General features: G+C 47.0%; 1 protein-coding gene and 1 non-coding gene across 2 annotated transcripts in view; one reads left to right on the forward strand and one right to left on the reverse strand.

Annotated features, from left to right (window-relative positions):
- LOC144152048 (O-methyltransferase MdmC-like) overlaps positions 1 to 21,811 on the reverse strand; it is a 43,983-nt gene that overhangs the window by 20,721 nt on the left and 1,451 nt on the right. The window contains exons 3-4 of the mRNA XM_077683241.1: positions 18,141 to 18,245; positions 1,344 to 1,451 (exon numbers count right to left, since the gene is read on the reverse strand). Coding sequence (XP_077539367.1) covers positions 1,344 to 1,451; positions 18,141 to 18,245 — 213 coding nt within the window. The remainder of the gene's footprint in view (positions 1 to 1,343; positions 1,452 to 18,140; positions 18,246 to 21,811) is intronic.
- Trnar-ucg (transfer RNA arginine (anticodon UCG)) lies at positions 10,041 to 10,113 on the forward strand. Its single transcript has one exon. It is a non-coding gene; the product is annotated as a tRNA-Arg (tRNA).

Genomic DNA, 21,811 nt, shown 5'->3' on the forward strand with positions numbered 1-21,811 from the left:
CCTCTGAGGGTGTAAAATATTTTACAGTATACTATAATTACTACAGTATACTATATACTCTAAACTAGTATGCGCGCCTGGCCAGTCTAACTAAAATGAAAAAAAAAACAGTTAAATCTTGATGACCTCTCTACACGACGCATCGTTTCTAGCTTGTGTACATGTCACAAAATTTATCGCACAAATCAAATTCTTAAACAGTCGCTTTTTGCTGACCCCACTTATGTATCTCCCCGCAATGACCACAACTTCAAAGTTGGTTTACCATTGTGCAGTACTAAACATTATCATGACTCTTTTGTTCCAAAAACCATCGTGCACTGGAACAGCCTTTCCGCTTTCATCGTCTACATCGCCGAACCTGGCGCTTTCAAATCGGCAGTTTGCGATTTTGTTCATTCATTGTAATTTTTGTTCTCTTTCCGCCCCGCTGTGTGTTTTTGCTGTGTTTTTTTTTCTCCTGATTACCCCACTCCTCTCTGTAACGCCTGAATGGCACTGAGAGTAAATAAATGAATGAAATGAAATGAAATCTGTTAGAACCATAAGCACGGTTAGGTAGATCTGTTTTGCTGTATTAGAGTCGAAGCTGTGATGCATTTTATTGCCCTACATCTAGTAGCCTGTGATGCCAAAAAAAATACTATCACCGAGCGGTTTATATTTGATAATCATCGAATCTGTAATTGGACGTCAGCTCACAGCTTAGGGCAGCGTAGATCTCATCTGCTTGTGTGGTAAGGTTTAGGAACGGAGACTCATTTGTAATTCAGCCAGTTTTATGTCTCCGTATAAAGCTCATCTCGGGAGCCTAGCAAGAAAACCCTAATTCGTTGCAGATTTTCTGACCGTATATTAGATTTGTAGGTTTTTCGTTCACTTTCCAAACGATGTAAGTTACGTTTGGTCGTTCTCACAAGTATTCGTTTTGACAGGTGAGATCAACAATCCCAAAAATCACCCACATCCTGTGGGACTGTCCAAGCACGAGAAAAGCGCGAGACAATCTTCCAAACGATTTCGGAGGAACGCCGACCAAACACCCGGGCGGCATGGCTGATTCCGTTAACAACAGACATACGGCCAGGACTCATAACTCCGCGGCTCGGACTTTAGCTGCAGAATAAAGTTTCATCTCTTTCTCTCACCTCGTAAAACAAAATCCCGGAGGAAGAGGTAATGCATAGGCATTTGGTGTTTTAAAACTATCCCTCACAAAGAAAATAGAATACGTATTTGGTAGCGGGGAAATGTGGGTCATATCGGCATCGCCACAAAGATACATCACAGACATTTCATTTGTTGGCAATAAAAACGGTCGTTATTATCATCAGTCTCTTCACCTCCATCAATTTTTCCTGGGTGGGATGGAGTCTGAGCGTGTGAGCCTCGGCGTACGCTGCGGCCATCGGGCAGACGATGTCCCTCTTAGGCAGAGTGCGGAGTCCCTCCTGGAGTTGCGAGTCATGAAAGGAAGTGCACGGTCAGTTTAAAGGTTAGCGATGCGGGCAGGAGCTCAGGGCTTGCGAGCCACGGCTTCGAACGCACACCTTCTTGAAATGACACAGTTTCCGTCAGCGGAAGCTTCGACAGCTCTATGGACACGGTTTGGGAGAGTTGGTGCGGCTACGCGCTCAAGACGAGCGCAAATAAAACCGGACAACAGCGCTTATCCTATACGCTTCTTTTTAAAGGAGTAGTGACACCAAATTTGTTTATTGCTCTTTTTTGGGTCCTATGTGCCCGTACTACCCCGTAAAACATAACGCACGAGTTAAGAGTGGCCAAAGTGCTGCTGATTATGAATTACAGCGCCATTCGTAACATCAGTGTTGGTTTCGGCCGCTAAGAGCCCGGGAGCAAGCGCGGGGGGGCTCTGCGGCGGCCATGACGTCACATTTTCTGTTCCAATCAGAGGGTAACCTTTCACGACGCCGCTACCCTCCTATCTCAATTAAAGATTAGTTCCGCCGCATTTAGCCGGTCTGAAACTGCCCAGAGTTGCTGCCGGCGGGGCGAAACAGGACAAAAGACACCACACCACCACCAAAATGTTTACTTTGTGTTGTTGTCGGTTTCATTGCGAATAATACACGTGTCACTCGCTGAGAGGGAAGGGACAGGCCACTCCGAATTAGACCTGCAGGGCGCTTCTACATTACACCCTTCCACCGGCGGCCTTACGCCACAGAGCGGCTGAGCCGGGCGTTTTGGGGTATCTCAAAACTGCGGCAATAATATTCATTTAAAATTGCTTCCAAGCGGCGTTTGGCGCCCATAACCGTAGGAAAGCAACTTGGCAGCTTTTTGAAGCGAACCATATGTCTGTTTAAGCTTTTGGCTCCGCGATATAGCGCCACCAGAAAAAATACCAAGAGAAAATGCCGAGCGCACGTGAGCGTGCGTCTCGTGTGGAGCGCCCAACATCGGCCAGCTCGACCTTTGAGAAAACTCTACCCAGTGTTCGTGGCGTGATCTTTCGCTAGCTCTTCTCCTCGCCAGTTCCCATGCTTTCGTGCCTGAAGTGGGGAGCACAGACGCCGAGTTTGCGCTACAGACGCCGAGTTTGCGCTACAGACGCCGAGTTCGCGAAGCCGGCGGCCGAGGGTTCGAGCGCGTGCTAACACGGTCCACTTTGGGAGTGTGTTGACCGCTTGCGTACGAAACTATCCTGGCCTGCAAGTCATGGATAACTTTAAGGGGCAAGTTCGGAAACCCATGTGAGGTGCAATAGCCGGGCCTCCGGCGAAGGGAGAGGAGCCGCCAGCTCTGCTTTTTCTTCAGCCTTGCAGCGCTACTGCAAGCTGCGCCATGTTTTTTTCTTGTCTCGTTTGCTATATGACCTTCACTCAATATTCCGAAGCTCTGTTCCCAATCATCTGGCCAGTAACTTGCATTTCTACGCAGATTCATTCATTCATTCATTCATTCATTCATTCATTCATTCATTCATTCATTCATTCATTCATTCATTTCAGTGCAGGTGTTAGGTAAACAGGTGCTCCTTAGTCAGAAAGTTGCGTTTCGAACCTTTGGTTCATTTATTAAATTAGTAGACAGCATCACGCTTTCCAGGCGCCAAAATACACCAGAAAGGCTTCATGAGTGCGGGCAGGAGGGTCATATACAAAAAATTTACGTGGTCCTTGTAATGGAAGTGCAGCTAATAATGGAAGTGCAGCTAAGGCTTTGCAATGCTGTCGGCTGCCCTAGCGCGTTTATAAAGGCAGCGGCGGCCGTTGAGACGGTTTACTGGGAGGGGTGGTCCAAGGCCTGCTACAGAAACGTCTTGGAAAAGCAGTAGTTGAATTCAACTAATTCCAATCAATATTTCTAATCAGGTTCAATCAACCACGGATTTTAAACAGTAAAGGGGCAAAACCATTGCGTAAGCATCCCTCTTTTCTTTTTCCTTTGTTTAAAATAATAACGAAGCTGCGAAGCGGTCTTACCATTGTTCGAAGGCAGTCGGAGTCGAACTTAGAGTCCTGTGAATGAGGATGCCGAGAGGATGCAGTGCGCACAGACCTGCACGTAGACTGTCACCCGCGTGCGGTTTCAGCCGAAAATGACCTTGCGTGCTGCCAGGTCATGGCGCTCGTTTTATTTACGCATTTTTTAGGCCCTTTTTCCTCAGAACCAGCTTCCAGTGCACAGCGTGCATCCTGCCACGCGTGCTGCAGGCATATAGGGCCGCGGCGTGTGATCGATGCACCTGCGACCACTTGGCTTTGTTTTCTTTTCTTTTTTTTTCTGTAGTTAAATGTAGTTATTTTTATAGAACCCTGCATGGGACAGCTGCTTACTCTGCAGCCCGCCTCCCGTTTCTGCTCTACCTTTCAGGAAGGATGTAGAGAGGGTGAAAAAGAGGAGTGCGCCACAGTTATTTGTACTGATGAACACCACATCCGTTCGGCGTACACCAACCCGGCGGAAATACCATATCTCTTAGCTGTACTGAAGTGCACCAGCCTCATTATACGCGGGATGTTTCACCTCCAGTGTAGACTATACCAGACGGGCTTTAATTCTTGTCCCCACAAATTAACGCTACACGTGTGAAAAAAAAGAACAGCAGGGTTTGGATTGTCGTGGGACATGTACTGCAATTGTTTCGGTCGTTATCCGCGAAGCCTAGCGTATGTTTCCGAGAAATTTCAAAAGCCTGGCGAATGGTAACGCGTCAGGGGTAAGCAGTTTTAAACAAATGTCAATTATTGGTTGCTTCATTCGTTTTCTTAGAGTGGTTACCACTGTTGTAACAATACATAAAGCTGTAAAACTTAATGTACAGCTAGATACTCTGCGCAAACTGAAATATTTTCTTTCACTCGAGGAGAGGAATCTAATTCAATTATAATCGCTCCAATCTGTCTCCACTCCAGCAGTCCCTTTACTGCAATCAACCCGCTGAATTGTGTCGTGGGTACTATGCCCACTTAGTTTAGTCGTTTTAAGTTATTACAGATTTAATTTCATTTATTTCCAAGATCTGTAAGTCTCGGTACCGCAACGATTTTCTGGTTTAGGTGCGGCTTCCGCTGGAGAGGTTAAATGGCATGGAAGGTTTCCATTCCAAGTCGCTTCGGTAGGAAACAGAACACCTGAGGTAAAACACCATCTGCCAGTACCGCCTTTGAAAAGCCTGCAAAACTGTAAAATAAGCGGATAAAATAATTATTAAAAGCACGCGAGACCTGGAGGCAGAAGAGAGAGCCTACTCAACAATAACAGGAATTGCAGGGGGTATTCAGCCCGCGATCATCCTGCGGAAGTGGAGGGGGGCCAGAGGTAGGGGGGAGGGAGAGACCAAAAGCTTCTTTAGCCGTCAGCCTATTGGGTGATTTATTGTAAAAAATGGGCCAACTCAGTGCCCCGTAAAGAGCTCTAGCTATGAGATTGCCCTCTGAAACGAGGGTAAAGTCAGAAAAAAATTGAACAAGCAACACAAAATGAACATGACGTTGCATAGGACAAAAAATGTAGTTTAGAAGGACTTGTTGTTGGGCGAGTTCGTGCATTTTCTCAAAAGGGGTAAACTGCGCCAAGGAAGACGCCACACAGAGAGAGGTACACAAAGACAGGCGCAGACTTGCAACTAAAGTTTATTCCACGCAGAATCGCACCTAAACACAGACGGGCCTATCACTGCGCGCGCGCGAAAAACAAAACAAAGCGCAAAACATAACACATCAAGAACATGTGGTGAGCATTTTCACAAACGCTCATCGATAAACATCATCTCCCAGTTGTGCAGAACAATCGACGTATCGCTGACACAGTCATTCTCCCTTTTTTCTGATATGGTAATGCTCGCGAATCTCTCTTGCTCGGCTATTCTTGCACCTACGTAGTATGCTAACTTGCTTGAAGAGTGGCTTACAGAGTGGCTTACACGTGCACGCCGACGGACGGGGATAATTATAATGGACGGAGGTAATTCTGAGCATAAATAAATAGATGACTATCGACACACACATTTGGAATGAAGAACCTATCAATATTCTTGACAACATAACCACAGGCTAAAACTAAACCCAGGCGTGGTTATAAGACAAAAAATTGAAATGACATTCATTCTTAAGAAGGGAACATCCGAATTAAAAAGTAAAAAGTAACAATTGATTACCACGGTCCAAAATGGCACGCAGACAACGAGGTTCATAGGAGAATAAACAGTCAAATCTCGTTACTGCGAACGCCCAAATTACCGAATTTCTCAAATTTAAGAACATTTCCAAAATCCCTGCCAGATTGTCTATATTTTCAATGTAAAAATATTTCGGAACTACGAATCTCCGCACAGCGCATATTTCAGAATAATGCACGTAATTTATTATCTCCTTTATAGAAGAGGGACATCAGTATAACGAATTCTGGTAAAACAATAGCGCCGCAACTCTCGCGTGAAACAGAAACCGCCGTTTCTCTGTGTTCCCCCAAGTACAGTAGCTGTCCTTGTTACCATTTTGAGTGCCAATTGCTAGTTCCACCACAAAGCTGTAGTTTAATGTGAAGTAGCCTAGCTAGCCTAGCCGCCTTTGCCCCTTTTCTCTCTCGTTGCTGTGGGTGTCAGTCAGTGGCTGGTCGGTGTTTCAGTTGTTTCTCACGCTATTCACGTGTGCGGGCAGGTATTTCTTTGTTGCGGGTGATCTTGCTGCTGTTGCGACTCTGTCATCCCACCGCTGACAACCCGTTGCTGCATCCGGGAAGGCGTACCCAAGCCGAGCTCCGTCGCCTCCGACATGCGTGTGGTAGCGTGGTGAAGCGAGCGGCCAGTCAATGTTGCTGCCTCGAAGAAGACCAGAAGCCGAAGGCAAACTTCACTTGTTTACTTCATGGCGAGAGATGCCCCGACGGGCGAGGTTGCAGTACAGGACTCGAGCAGACTGACAGCATGGATTCACTGCTCAAACAGGAATGAACTACAGCGCTTGGGGGTCTTATTTATACCTAAGGCGCCAACGGTCACAACAAGCGTTCCCTCTAGATTGTGCACACGACACGAACGGCACAGACACACACAACGCTCTTTCCAGAGTTCGTGATCGGTCGGTAGTAGCGGCGCACGCTGAGTCCGAGAGAGGGGAGAGAGGAGATCTCCGCAGCGGCTTCCGTGTCCTTCGTGCAAGTTGAAGACTGCCTCGTCTGCCAACGCCGGTTTGAATCACGCCGATAGCGAGGCGCCAGAGATCCAGACATGTCGCAGCTTGTTTGAATCGTTGGTTGCAAGTGTGGGTCACCGACAGGGAGGCCTGCTCGAAAGCCACACGTAGTGGAGGCTTCGCCTCACAGCCGAGGAGTATTGCAAAAAGCACCGCGGTGGGCTCATTCGTAACACTGCGAATTTTGTGCGAGATCCAATGATAACCGCAGCTAGCGACACAGCCAAGAAAACGCGCGAGAGAGAGAGGGAAAGAGAGAAACGTTTATTAGGGGAAAAAAAGAAGGTGTAGCGATTGTCTTAGGGGTGGTGCCCTCCTTCCAGGGCCCCAGACTGTTCTGCTCCTCTCCGGGCTCGAAGAATTAAGTCCTTCTGAATCCCAAAGTCGGAGCTGGCCAGAGCTGCCTCCCTAGCGCGACCGTGTCTGTGGTGTTGTTTCCTGAAGGCCAAGTGATAGGGCAGGCCCATGTTGCATGAAATAAGCTAGAAGGGTTTCCGCATTTATTGCGGAAACCCTTTTTTTACCATTTCTCTTCGCTTAATAAAGGCACTTGAGTTCCAGCAACTGATCGGTGTGTACGCTTTTGTCGTCTCTCGTCAGCCGACGAGACAGTTTTCACCGTAGTGAAAACTGTTTTCACCGTAGACGGTGTGTTTGAGATGCCCTCGCAGTGATATCGCCTGTACCTCACACGCCGATCTTGCAGACGGGCCTCATATTGCTGTTAATACCAGTTATGTAGCCGGATTTCCTTTATTTAACCTAATAAAAGCTATCGTATGTACATGCCTATCACGGCGACATAAGCCACGGTAGTTGGGTCGGGTCCGTGTTGCGCTTGCGGCTTGAGCTATCAGAACAGCGCGGACTTCACTTCTTGCAACACCATTTTTCTCAGTCGATCTCAGATTTACAATCCGTCTTTTTTTAGCTCGACTAGGCGCGGGACAAGCGTACGTCTATCAAACCCTTCCAAAGCGGCCGTCTGCAGCGGCCCGTAGATTGGTTCCTTCGGTTTGCCGCCTGCCGCCACTGAACGCTGCGAGCAATCGTCACACGAATTCATATACTAGATGCTGTTGGAAAAAGATTTGCGCTACCTTCACACGCGGCAAACAAAGGTGACCGACTGTGGCTTCTTTTCCGCAAATTAGTAGTAGTACGACCTTGCTGGCATGGGAATAAAATGTTCTGAGCTCTGTTCCGTCTTTTTATTTCGCAACCCGCTTATAACAATTATCGGTTATAGCGATGTGATTTCCTTGGCAATTGGATATTGCTACAAGTGGACTAGACTGTATATCAAACCACCCGACTCATCTCCCGGGTTGCGACAAGGCACGAGGGCATCAAGGAGTCCAACCTCATTAAGCTGGTGCAGGCCTTCGTCATCTCGCGCGTTACAAACGCATTGCCTTTTCTCACCCTGCGGAAGACGGAGCAGGAGACAGTTGATAGCCTCATCCGTACGGCACAAAAGCGAGCGCTCGGCCTCTCCAGCCTCTCGGCCTTCCTCAACACACATCAACTGCAAACCTACTGCACCTCGGGATACACAATACCCTCTCCGAACTTATAGAGGCACAGCGAACCGCACAGCTATAGAGGCTCTCTCGCAGCTCTGCCGGTCGGGGCATCCTGAGGTCTTTGGGCCTTATACCACAAACACCACACTACACACGACTTGTTGCCATTCCGTCTCCTCTGAGGAATGTCATCAGAGTGTCCCCAACGCCTAGGCTAATGCACCCCATCCACAATAAGGAACGCCGTGCGGCAAGAGCAAAGGTCCTTGCCAAATAACACCCACCGGCGTTTCCTGTGGTAGACACCGATGCCGCCCCATATCAAGACAGGAACGCATCGGTACTAGCGGTGGTCCACTCCAAGGGGAGCCCCATCGCTACAGCATCTGTACGCTACACTTCCTGCACAGAGGCAGAGGAAATGGCAATCGGTCTAGCCATAGCCCACAGCCGGTCTCCGCATCTTAACATCATAACCGGTTCTAAATCGGCCGTACTACATTTTTTAAATGGCAGGGTATCATCTAAAACCTTGGCAACCCTGTCTCAAGGGCCCACACCTCATAACCGGACCTTACGCATCATCTGGTCACCGGCACATTCTGGCCTGATGGGAAATGAGAGAGCCAATGAGACTGCTCAAGATATGGTTCGCCGAGAGCCTCATAGGACCTCTGAAGATATCCCGCAACCTTTCGGTTATAAGGACCGCCTCCATACTTTCGGCGATATTCGTGACCATTTCCGCCAGGATCGGGCAGTGTTTCCATCACCGCATCCATCGCTCAGTCGAAGGCATGCAGTCCTTCTCAGGCAGCTTCAAACATTATCAGTCTCCACTCCACATCTCATGTCCATCATATATCCTGGGGAATATAAGGACGCTTGCCCCTTCTGTTCCGTGGAACGAGCATCACTTCACCACATCATTTGGTCATGTCCATTAATACCCACATCACGTAGAAGAAATCACCCCATCGTTCATAACATATCATCCTTACCAGAGTGGGAGGCTGCCATCTCTAGCACGGCTCCCCACGTGCAAGAAGCCCTCGCCCAGTTGGCTGAAGACACCGACTCCCAAAACACCGGGAGCCCCGCTGTCTAGGTGACTGAGTGAACAGTTCAGTGGTGCAATCACCACAGCTTTTGGGCAAAATAAGGTTACTACTACTACTACTACTCTCCTTCCCTTTTGTCCCTTTCCCCAATTACGGCCACGTGGCCTCCCCCATCTTAATAAATGTTATTCAATCAATTCGTAAGGGCAGCGCCTGGGGTTCGACCACGCTTTTTAGTGCTCCCTTTTCTGGCGCAAGGTCGCCCCAATAAATCTTCCTCTGCCTTTTCCATCATATTTGGCTGCTGCCATTCTTGGACCGCGACATTTACTTTGTGTTGTCGGTTCCGCTCCGAATAATAAGCATGCGTGTCGCTCGCTGAGAGGGAAGGGACAGGCCTCTCCGAGTTAGACCGGCAGGACGCTTCTAACTGGTGTTCTGAATCCTTCCTCCACTAGAGCCTCCAGTGGAGATCTAGCGGCTGAGCCGGGCGTTTCTGGCTCTCTGAAAACTGGGGCAATAATTACCATTTAAATTTGCTTTCAAGCGACGTTTGACGCCCATAATCGTAGGAAGGCAACTTGGCAGCTTTATGAAGCGAACCATATCAGTCGAACCACGTATGTGTGCCTAGTGGCGACAAACCAACAAAAACTGGCCCAAATTATCCTGGCATAAACACGGCCTTCGCAAGGAGGCGCTGGGCCTTCACTGCCTCTTTAACAAGGGGAAAACGTTTGCTGACTATACTGGCTTGGCCCTCAGCCTTCTGCAGTCGTTCCCGACCCGTCCGCGTGGCCTAATGGATAAGGCGTCTGACTTCGGATCAGAAGATTGCAGGTTCGAGTCCTGTCGCGGACGTATCTTTTTTTTTTTTTTCCACGCCCATTTAATTTAGTTACGATTATTTCATTTGTGCCAACGAGACTGTTGCTGTGGTAGAGTCGTACATAGCTGTTACCGTGTCACGGATCGTTCTCAACATCAATCATGAGGCAGCAGTACTCGGCATTGTACTGAAAGGGGATAGGAAAACAGACAACTCCGCGAAAGTTGAGCGCGCGCAGGTACAGGCATAGCCTCCTTTATAACGCGTGCGTTTGCAAGCCAGCCACCCATGCATGCATGCGCAGGCCATAAAAGTAGTTTGTTATCTAAAGCTGTTAGGAGCACCGGCGCGCTCATTTCTACGGAAATAGCAGGCGAGGTCGACTTGGAAATTTGGTCGCGTACATATATCAATTGCCGGATGCGTTACATATACATTTCCTTTAGAGATATGTCAAACCAGTTATTTACGCTTTTATGTTTCGCAGAGCCGGCAACCACCACAACATTTAAAAAGCATTCGCAAAAGCGCCACTACTGCCACCACCATGCAGATGGTGCAAGCCGACGTTTTTTGATTAGCTTGAGCTCGCTAGCTAGGTTAATCAAGAATTACTAAGAAACCAATGCGCGCAGCGCGGGGAGGGAGACCCATTCGCATCGGTTGTATGAAACGTATGAAATTGCGGCGCAGTGACAACCTATTCAAAATTGAGCTTCAGTAATCGAGCAAAGTCGAAGACGATGAAATTAACAAGCTTCCTTTCAACAGGTGGCCAAACCACCTAATTTTGTTATCATCGATTCTTGGCCGATACCAAGGAACTTAATTGTTGGGAAACACTTTCTTTTTTTCACTTTTTAAGAGCAACTGGCCCCCTTGGCCAATCGCTAGGGTGGTGGTGTTTAGGGGAATTTTTTTTACAAGTAAATGTATGGCCTGTACATTTACTGTGGTTTATTATGCTTAAGGCCAATTTTTCCCCCTTAGAGTTTGCAACAGCTCGCTCTTAGCCCTAAGTGGGTTCTATAATTGTGCAGAGCATTATATGTTTACAACGTTTAGAAAGCGTTCACACACACACAAAGAAAAATTTGAAGGTCCGGTGGGTATACGTTATACGTACTGGCTGCCAAAGGCATTTGATTGCAGTAGCAATCCTGTCAAGTGGCATTGTGCAAACATGCTTAGGTGTTAATGGGAATTGTGATTGTGAATCCAGTATAAGGATTGACGAGTGCCCCAACCTATGCCCATGTGGCAGAAAGACATACCTGCACTAATAAAGTACGGGGAGCATAAGTAAAAGTGACCGACACGTTTGAAAGTGCTTCAAAAGTTCTCCTGAAGCTGTTGACTGCCACACCTTTATTCAGTGTTTACGCATGCAGTCACAATGTTCAGTTGCTACTTACGCTGTGATAGCACTATTTTGAAATAACTTCATCACCCTTAGCATGTGCCAACCACCGGTCATACACGACCACATTTCTATGCCTCTTTCCCTTTTCTTATTATGTTTCTCTTGACACTTCCTCTTTTCACTTCCACCTCTTTCAAGCAACAAGATTCATTAGTTCCGCAGTCACTGCTGGCTTAACAATCCTGGAAGCGACATCTCTTCCAGTCATGTGTCTATGTCTGCCATTAGATTTGCATCAGCCTAAAGCCCAACGCGGCATGGAAAAACTGTGAAGTGGAAACTGGCGCGAGCGGTATAACTCATATCGTTCCTGTTCTCGTGCCACTCATCTGCCACACTCCCTTTCAACACCCCGTACTCTTGGTCATAGGCGTGCGCACAGGGGGGGCAGGGGGGGCGGCCGCCCCCCCTAATCATCTGAAGGGGGCGCCAAATTTGCCCCATGCCTTGCCGATGTAACACATGAAAGTAAAATTTCTGCTCAGAAATATTTTGTGTGTTGCAATTCCATCACATTGAAATAAAAATTTTATAACCATCCCTCTTTGCACTGCGTTCGCACCGCAAGGCCTTCAGTGAGAAGAGGTCGGGAGTTGCTCTGGGGGGGGGGGCAGCGGTAAGACTTTGCCCCCCCAAATTGAGAACTCTGCGCACGCCTATGCTCTTGGTAAAGCTGGGTCACTCCCCCTGGTCATCTCCGTGCGACTCTATGGCCTGAACTCGTGGAGCACACAATTATAGTGCCGCGCAGACAGGTTTGCCTACACCGCCACACCTTCCAGCTCTAGCCCAAACTCCCATGGCTAATGAACTACATTTGCACGATTTAGACGTGGATTGCAAAATAAAGTCACCTCTCCCACACCCCTGGATTTTTTTTGTTTCTGAGAGTCCCAAAGCCTTCATCATCAAGGTGCACTGCAGAAAATAGTTGCATCACCAATACCTTTTAAAGCATTGGCCCCACTCACACGACAGGTATGCTGGGTTTGGTGTTCACTTCCTTCAAGCCTCACTTCTCAGGTTGTTTGCCAAAGGTACCCCACCTACACTACGCAACAGGACCACATATTTGTGGCAGCATAGCTGGCATGCCCACTTTGACAAACTAATGACCCGGGACGCATTGAATGAGGCAATGAAAAAAGCATCAAACCTTGCTGCTGTTCCAAACGACCGTGGCCAATGACTACGGCCATCACGCTAGATAAAAGGCATTCACTATCAGATAAGCACGTGCCAAACTGAGGGATCGATAAAGTGTGCCACAAAGACGATAAGCTGAGTTATCGTTACATTGTGTACACAAACTCGGTAACCGAAAGCAACCTCGAGGTCGAACTGTTCAAGGGTACTGCCAAATCAAGTAACAAAAACAGGGATACACAAACTTGAGCCGTCATTCCAATTGATGGTTTCAGACCAGCGTTATGAAGAGGGAGTTATGCTCAGCAGCTAAGAGCACTCTGTAGTTTGCAGACAGAGCATCCAGTCTTGCATTCCTTGCTCCAAAACTCTAGAATATCACATAGAAAATAATTTTGAATCCAAATAGCCCCGCTGATTACAGCCACGTAAGGCATGGCTTAACATGCACATTTTTAAGCAGCGGTGCCGTCGAGACTAGACTCGCATAACAAAAAAACCACGGAACCCGAGGCTGAAATTTTCAATCGCCATTCACATTCTCTGCAGCTAGAAAAAGTGGCTTTTCTGAGGGTTCGACTTTCATGCAGAGTTACACAGAAGCGAAAGGGTGGTGCACATTTTATTGCAAGCCCGGTTATCCTCAAGGCTCAGAGGGGCCATGTTCCAAGTCCGCATGTCACCACGTTGGAAGCATAAACAGATACGTCCAGGGTTACCAAACAGTGCACTACTGCACGACCTCTAAAGTGAAGGCTGATGCACATGAGCATGGAGTGGATCCCCAAAGCATGTTCATACGCAGACAGCATAGGCAGCAAGTGTGCGCGACTAGCAGCAACTACGACAATGTTTTCCTTCTCTTTGCCCTTATAGAAATGAAGTTTGTAAACATGAATTGAAAAGGCATTCTAGGCTTGTTTTCTGTAAGGCACTGTGCAAGGCTGAGACAGAGAAAAAAAGGAAAAGAACTATACTGAAAGAACTGCAAATAGTTCTCAGCACCTAAAGGAAGCCAAGCGACTGCAATGTCACAGCTTTAGTTAGAGAAGTGATGCAACCTTGTCGCGATGAATGCAGGCACTACTAACGATTTCTCGCCTGCATCTTGACCCCAAATAAAAAGCTAGCTAATCACCCTGTCCAGACATTTTTTGTGCTTGCTTTGCAGTCGCGTGTTTGCGAGGTATGAAAAGCTGCATAGTTTAACCGGAACTGTAAGCACAGTATTACTGGCAAGTTGCTGCTAAGCACTCTTTATTAAAACATGCACTTCAATAATAAAAGCTTTTACAGTGTGCTCTGACACGGCCTGTGAGAGAGAATCATAATTGCAAGTTTTATTTTAAGCAATGTTTCATGCTGTCAATTGATAGCACCTTGCACGTCTGACCATTCCCAACAGTTAAAATGGTCTGCCTGGAATGAAATCCCCTTCCAAAAAAAACTTTCTGCAACACTCCCGTTGCAGTAATGACATCACTTGTCTCTTGACCTCCTGCATCAAACTCAAGCCCGTACGGCACATTTTGCAAACAGCTTGTGGACCTGTGTGACAAGAATACTGACACCAAAAATTTAATTTCTACCCTTAGTGAACATGAATCACATTCAAGATCTCTCCTTCAAGTGTCCCTCCAGGTAAGTGCAAGCTTGACAGCTTGGCCGGGCCTCAATGAGATCACAGCAAGGCTCAAGCTGCTCTTTTGCTCCACAATGTAAACTGAACAGCACAATGCAGTTCTCTCTGATGGCAAAGGTAAAGATGTCACGTCAAGCACACTGTTTAACCAGATTGTTTAAGTACACCACAGTAAACACACTTTATTCACATATTAACTGTCAACACCACTTCCATAGAGAGGGCCAATTTTTATAGCCATCTCAAATAAAAGCGATTTCTGCAGCTCATGCACAAAAACCAATACACCATTTTCTTTACAAAGAACACCCATCCTGTAGAATTACATTAAAAGCCCTAGCAAGAAAACGTTTTATGACGAAGCTCACTGATGCAGATGCAGCGAAGACGACGCGGTACCCTACTGTGACCGGACGCCACCACAAGCCCCCTTACACACACGACGGGTAACACCCAGGCACCCCTAAATGGTGAAAGTTATGACATAATGGACTCAGAAAGTTCCTTCCCCTTATCTAAACAGCCTACATCGGGGTGGTCCTCAAATGGCCCTTACACACACGACGGGTAACACCCAGGCACCCCTAAATGGTGAAAGTTATGACATAATGGACTCAGAAAGTTCCTTCCCCTTATCTAAACAGCCTACATCGGGGTGGTCCTCAAATGGCCGGAGTATCAGCAAACAAAAAACACATTTCAGGACTCGCTTCTTGCACAAATTGAATGGACACTTGTACCAAACTAACGCAAACACACTGCAACCAAACCAAAACAAAAAAAATCGAATAAGGTGCGTGGAATGTGGAGCTTCAAAGAAGAGAAAATAATGTGCAAGTAATGACTGAACCATTGATGTGCACCGAATGCATGCAATACCGCCTAATTCTGAAATAACGAAGTTGCTAAAAAGTAATCTCAATGTACCCACAACACTGTTTTCAAAATAATACAGCACAAAGCTGGCCTCGTACCAATGCCATGTACCGCAAGATGCACACTGCCATACTGCAATGCACTTATGAATAGGTTATTGAGTGAAAATAAACACTGTTCCGTCATAAAAACCTTAAAGTCCCTGAAGCTAGAAATAACACGTTGCTCCTCACTCTAAACTAACTAGGGTGCACTTTCACACATGGGGCTCCAAGGTGCGTTGACAACCGTTTCGTTTCAATGGCAGTACTTTCACTTACGGGAAAGAAGCAGCTATGGCAAGTGGCAGTCCAAAAAAATACTATCCCCCACCCCCTCCCAGCAGCTAACAGCACGTTAAGGAAATGTACTTTTACATTATCAAATAACGTGCAAACTGTCCCCACAGATGCGACGGGAAGCAACGCAGACTTCCACGAGCTTCCGAAACGAAAAGTGCAGCAAACCCCGACCCATTGCATTCTAAAAAACAACTGCTAACAGCCATGAACAAAATAGACAATGGCCGATATGCAAAACAAATGTATGATCACAGTGTTTGCATAAATGAGGTTCCGAAACTTGGGATCAACTCCTCCTTCTCTGTACCAGTGGATCTGGAAAAAGAGAGAAAAAGAAAACATCATAAACACTCAGCTCCACTATGCATCCTGTCACTATCAAACACGCGCCAGCATTTGTCTTGTGAGATGTCCGAGCTGATATTGGAATATATTGATTAATTGATTGATTGATTATGAGGCTTAACGCGGCGATGCTACACAGGCGATGAGGCACACCATAGTGGGGGGCTCCGGATTAATTTTTACCACCTGGGTATCTTTAACAAGCGCCGAAATCTCAAACACACGGGCGTTTTTGCTTTTCGCCTCTATCAGAAAAGTGGCCGCCACATCCGGGAATCGAACCCGCGTCCTTGGGCTCAGCAGCACATCGCCTTAGCCACTGAGCCAGCGCGGCAGGTGGTATTGGAAAATAACGAATGGAAATGTGACACTAAGGACCAAACCAAGCAGTCAACACTAAGAAACGCATTTCATCATCCTTTTCCAGACAACGCCAGCGTTTTGAAGCTTATGCGAGGCTGAATGATGGCACCCATTTGTCGTACAGGTGTTGATCTCCACCCTAGCAGCCCTGCAACATCTGTGCCAGCAAAGGCCTGCAACGTTCCCCATTTACCAGGACACTGCTTGGGGGCAAGACCTCTCCCTCATCTCCAGCAGCTGCACACTGCACCGCAACCCAAACATCGCACTGCTTTCAGACATCGCCTCCTGTATTTTTACAATGCCAAACGCATCGCACACTTCCCAATGGGAGTGATTGGTACGCCTGCAGTGCCCACATTTCGCAAAGAGAGTGGCATGTGCCTGGTTGCCAAGGCAACCGATGTTTGAGATTGTCGAAGTAATGGCGTTCGCGCCAGCGCTAGAAAAGCTCAGAGCCGCGGCGGAGCATGTTTTGCCAACGTTGCCGCTCTCCACCACGCGTCGCCCCAAGCTGAACTGGTCACATGACTGAAGCGCTGGAAAGGCTACCGATTGGGGGAGAGTGGCCGGAGTAGAAGGAGAGGGCTTGGTTGGCCGGTACGGGCTGATGCGTTTGGCATTGTAAAAATACAGGAGGGGATGGTTTAGAAGCACTGCCCCTGCCCCACCACACGACTGACAGGAATGGCTCAGCAGACATCCGCCCAGACAGGAGAGGCTGGCTCTCCCAGATACCAGCTCCCAACCAGGAAGCAAGGTGGCATCTGCATCCTTGACTGCTTTCCCTGTCTGCCATGGGCAACCTTTCTAACCAGCTGGCCAGGCAGCTTCAGTCATCAAATCATTGATGCACTGGGCCAGCTTTAACTGGACTTCAATAACATTGCTGCAGGTAATTGCAGGCTACATTACCACAGGAACTCCTGCACCCCCTCAAGTCAAGTGCACTTGCAATAATATTTCGAACGCTTCCTGGAAAAAGGACTGTTGGCCAGCTTCCGTAAATTATCAGCCTCTAACAACTCATTATCCCGTCAAAATTTCTTCTAAAGCATGTTCCTCTAGCGTTAGGAACTGTGTTCAAACCATAAAATATAGGTGCTGAAACAGGGCTGAAAACATCAAGCTATTGAGCTTCAATGGCAGTCTCAGTTTTGGCGGCTGAACGTAATACCCCTGCTACACTGGTGTCTCAAACGTCTTCAAATCGAATGTCATTTGTCGAATGTCATTCAAATGCCATACAATTTCGATGGAACTTGAAAGCTTTACAATCGCTCACCGTGCAGCGTGGCGCTGCTGCCATCGAGTTCTGTTTTTACACAAATATGCAACAATCAAATTTAGCAGCAATCAGTGGCAGCAAAATGATATCAAATTACAAATAATGCAAGCTTTGACATGGTTTTTGCTTAGTTCTGAATTGCGATCAAGGTTTTTTTTAATACTTTTGGGTGTATGTTTTGCGCCGGCTAGCCACACTGGCTTGTCGCTTGCTCACACTGGTGCTGAGAGTATGGAATCATTAAATCTTGATATTACGATTTAAGTGAATACAAAGTAAACAAAGATCCGCAAATAAAAATATTTTGTTTGTTCTAAGTACGCCAGTAATCTACTTGTTAACGCTGACTCCAAAACAAAGTGGAGCAGCAAAACTTTGTGTTTGAGTTGAATGACATTCGGCTGCAATGAGTTGGAAACCAGTGTAGCAGGGGTGTAACACGGGGTTTGGTCGGTATTACACCAGTCCCTGACAGCCTAGAATGAACACACCTGATAAATATTATTTACTCCTAGAAAACAGGCAGGGCTGGGCCAGGCACCATTGAAGAGGTGTAGCATGTTGCTGCCTCTATCCATATGTTGCTGCCCATTTATGGATAGGAGATGCACATAGAAGTGTCAAGATGCACTCACCAGCATGGCATGGGAGAAGCATAAGCAGAGGATACAAAGCGCATAATAGATGTGCCTTCCACATGGTGGCCGGACAGAGTAAAAGAATGCAAGAATGAAGGTGGTCTGCAAAAAACAAGGCAAGAAAACAATGCGGTGGGTTTCAGGCACACAACGTCACAAAGGTACATTTTTAAGGCACACAATAACGTCTAACAGCTGCAATGCAACCATGCTTCACCTAAGGATCTCTGTTAAAATGCCGGCATGGCAACAGCCATTTTTCACAATTTGAAGAAAGTTACGTACTTTGAACTAAGGCTTATACACTGCCATAGTACAGCCACAACTTCCGTGTTCCCTTTTGCGACTAAATACGCACAACATTTAGTGCAAGTCAAATCGTGTATGGGATTTTTTTCCATCACGCGGCCACTTGTGCGGCCACTTCACGCTGATGTCTGGGGAATGGCTACCTGTTCAACACAATGAGCAACCTTAAGCACTAGGGACATCAAGAACGTGACTATGCACGGCAGACTTTCAGGGGAAAGTATGCCCAGGCGGTTCAACTACCACACTGCGGTGGTCCGCAAACTACAAGCGCTCAGCAACCACATACCAAAGTTCAAAACAAAACACCCACTTCAAGCGAGACGACATACGAAAATACCCTGATCGCAAAGACTATTCAAAAAAGGCACAACGGCCACATTCCTACAGACACGATAATTTCAGGAGCAGACAATCCTATGCATCGAAAAACAGGCAAATGTGATGTCGTGCAGACCTGATGGCGCGGGCTCTAGCAGCAACAAAAAAAGGAGGGGAGTGATTCCATTGCAGAAAGAGCAATTCTTGAACTGTTCGCAAAGTTTCTCTTCGTCGGAGACCTGGCTCTAGCACCTTGCATGAATTTACGAGCTTGCCGCTGAAAGTTCTCCATGACTGGCAGGCCCAGATTGTTTTCTCTGCAGGTTTTCGCATCTCTCCCAAAGAGGACCGTGTTAGCACGTGCTGGAACCTGCGGCAAGCAGCTTTGCGAACTCGGAATTTGTGCTTCCTACATCAGGTGCAAACGTATGTATGTGAACTGCCGAGTAGAAGAGAACGTGAGAGATCATGCCACGAACACTAGGCAGAGTGTTCTCGAAGGTCGAGCTGGCCGACATCGGGCGCTCCTCACGAGGCACAAACCTAGCCAACGCCAGGCGCACCTCACGAGGTGCATGCTCACGTGCGCTCGGTCTTTTTTCTTATATGGCAGAAATAACAGCTGAAACAGCTCTGCTGTTGCAATCAAAAGTTCAATTGGCCGCTAAGACGACTTTCAATATTCCAAGTTTTATTTACTGGTTGTATATTTGTTCACCATGGCGGTGTAAGCCATTCTGAATTAGTCTCACGAATGATGATCCATGGGATGTGTGTTAGGAGATGTTGCTCTTCCTCTGAGCTCACCTGCTTCTCAAGTATCCCCTTAGTCTGTTTTGGCACCTTGTCATCGCTAATCATGATTTGATTGATTGGTTGCTTCTAGGGTTTAATGCCCCAACGCAATGCAGGTGATGAGGCGCGCGTAGTGGAGGGCTCCGAATTAATTTTGACCACCTGGGGATCTTTAACGTGCGCCGAAATCTCGCGCACACACGGACGTTTTTGCTTTTTGCCTCCATCAGAAAAGCGGCCGCCGCGGCCGGGAATCGAACCCGCGACCTCGTGCTCAGCAGTGCAACGCCTTAGCCACCGCGGCGGGTGTCATCGCTAATCATACTGCTGTCTTTGTTCCCTTTGCAGCTCTCCATATTCGCAGCGGTCCCCAGGAACCCTAACTATGTATGGCCTATTAAATATAGTATTGCAACAATGGGGTCTGTTGCTAGGAGCGGATCCTTTTTTAGATCACGACGGGGCGCTCCCTGTTAAATCATGGAGACAAAGACAATCCGACACAGTGCTGGTGAAAGAAGAGGAGAACAAGGACACTACAGCTTGGCTGTCCAACCACCTTCACAGCGCAGACTGGAGCCAATTTGCTCATGGTTTCCCCTTAATCGTCCTGCTCACTTGGTTGCCAAAACCAGTTGCAATGCAACACTTGCGAATTTGCATGCTGGAATTCACTGAGTTGCTGACATGTGCATACCGAATAAACTACGCCTGAATGAACATAAGGTCACTCAACCGTACGAGAGACAAACAATCAAGTTGAATCCCTGGAGGCACCATCCCACAATAATGCAGAACATTGCAACATCTTTGAGTTAATTCATGAGGCAACTGCTAAGGGCACTTTGTGTTTTGCCGACGCTTCCGGGTTTTAAATTGATTTGATTGTACGGTTTAATGCGCCGACGCAACACAGGCGATGAGGCGCGCCGTAGTGGAGGGCTCAGTACTCATTTTGATCACCTGGGGATTTTTAACGTGCACCGAAATCTCGTACACACAGGCATTTTTGCTTTGCGCCTCCATCAGAAAGGGTTTCAAATGCAAATGAGAGCCCATTGCACAGGTGGAGCTACCAATGCAAGCCTACTCCAGTGTCCCTTTAAAGAGATCACAAAGCCAACAAACTATGCTTTATTCGTAAAATTGGCCAGCTCATACCTCCCTACAATTTTGCTCAACAGGAATTGTTGCTGCCATCACTAAAGAGTCAGTGTTTAGAAGAGTGGATTATAAATTAAATAAACAGTCAGCAGTAAATTGTGTCATCGTGATAAAAATGGAAGCTTGGCATTCCTGTACAAAAGTGAATGCTAGCAGATGTCTCAACATGTAATAACCCTAATCCATGCAATGGCACAGCCACGGGCTTCAATCCTGTATTTGGAGATGAAACTGACCACATGTGAATATATGAGCTCATCGGAAAATTCAATGACCCTTGAGAAAGTGGGGGGAGGGGGGGGCACATTTCCGTTTGAAATTTGTATTTTTAAAGCTGTCGCGCTATGGTGAGAGTCCTCGCTCCTGGTAGAGTTCCCATTAAACATGTTAATCTCCTTTATGCCCTTTCACTGTATTCACTTGTTAATTGCTGCCAGAGGAAAACATTATTTTTAATTTAAAACACAACTTCGATCTGCAAGCCCAGAGAATTATTCCAATTTGACACTGCTTTTGCCGACATCAGCCTACTTGCCGCATCATAAGTTCAAGGCAGGAAGATAGCTGAGATTTATAGCTATACGTTCTGAAGATTTTTTTTCTCATTACATGGCTCATTTGATTAAATCATGAGCTTCACAGCGCAGAAACGGATTAGGGACAAATAAGAAGAGGGACTACAAACAGTGCTTGCTTGTAGTCCCTCTTATTTGTCGCTGGTCCGTTTCTGCACTGTGAAGCTCATGGATTACCAACTAGCCGGCACCCTCACTTGATTAAAGTTTGCATTAAAATTGGAACAGCATTAGTATCGAAGTTGCACGTTGTCTTCACAATCCCTTTCGTGCACTTCACTTCCCCAACTTCTGGTTTTGAAGCCTGTGTGGCATGCAATAACAGCATGTCAAATTTTTTCTGCTTTTGACTTTAAAGAGCCATGTAATGACACTGTTATAAAGCCTTGACAATGAGTTTATGGGGCAAGTTGCGGGGAAAATGGCACAGTATGGTATTGTTTCGTGAGAAGTGGGCTCCACTAGATTGACGACTGCAGAGAGGCTTAAATTAAGCCAACGACG

This window comes from Haemaphysalis longicornis, unplaced genomic scaffold (genome assembly GCF_048455015.1).
Source record: "Haemaphysalis longicornis isolate Haplotype H1 unplaced genomic scaffold, Haemaphysalis longicornis Haplotype H1 scaffold_9, whole genome shotgun sequence".
NCBI classification, from domain to species: domain Eukaryota; kingdom Metazoa; phylum Arthropoda; class Arachnida; order Ixodida; family Ixodidae; genus Haemaphysalis; species Haemaphysalis longicornis.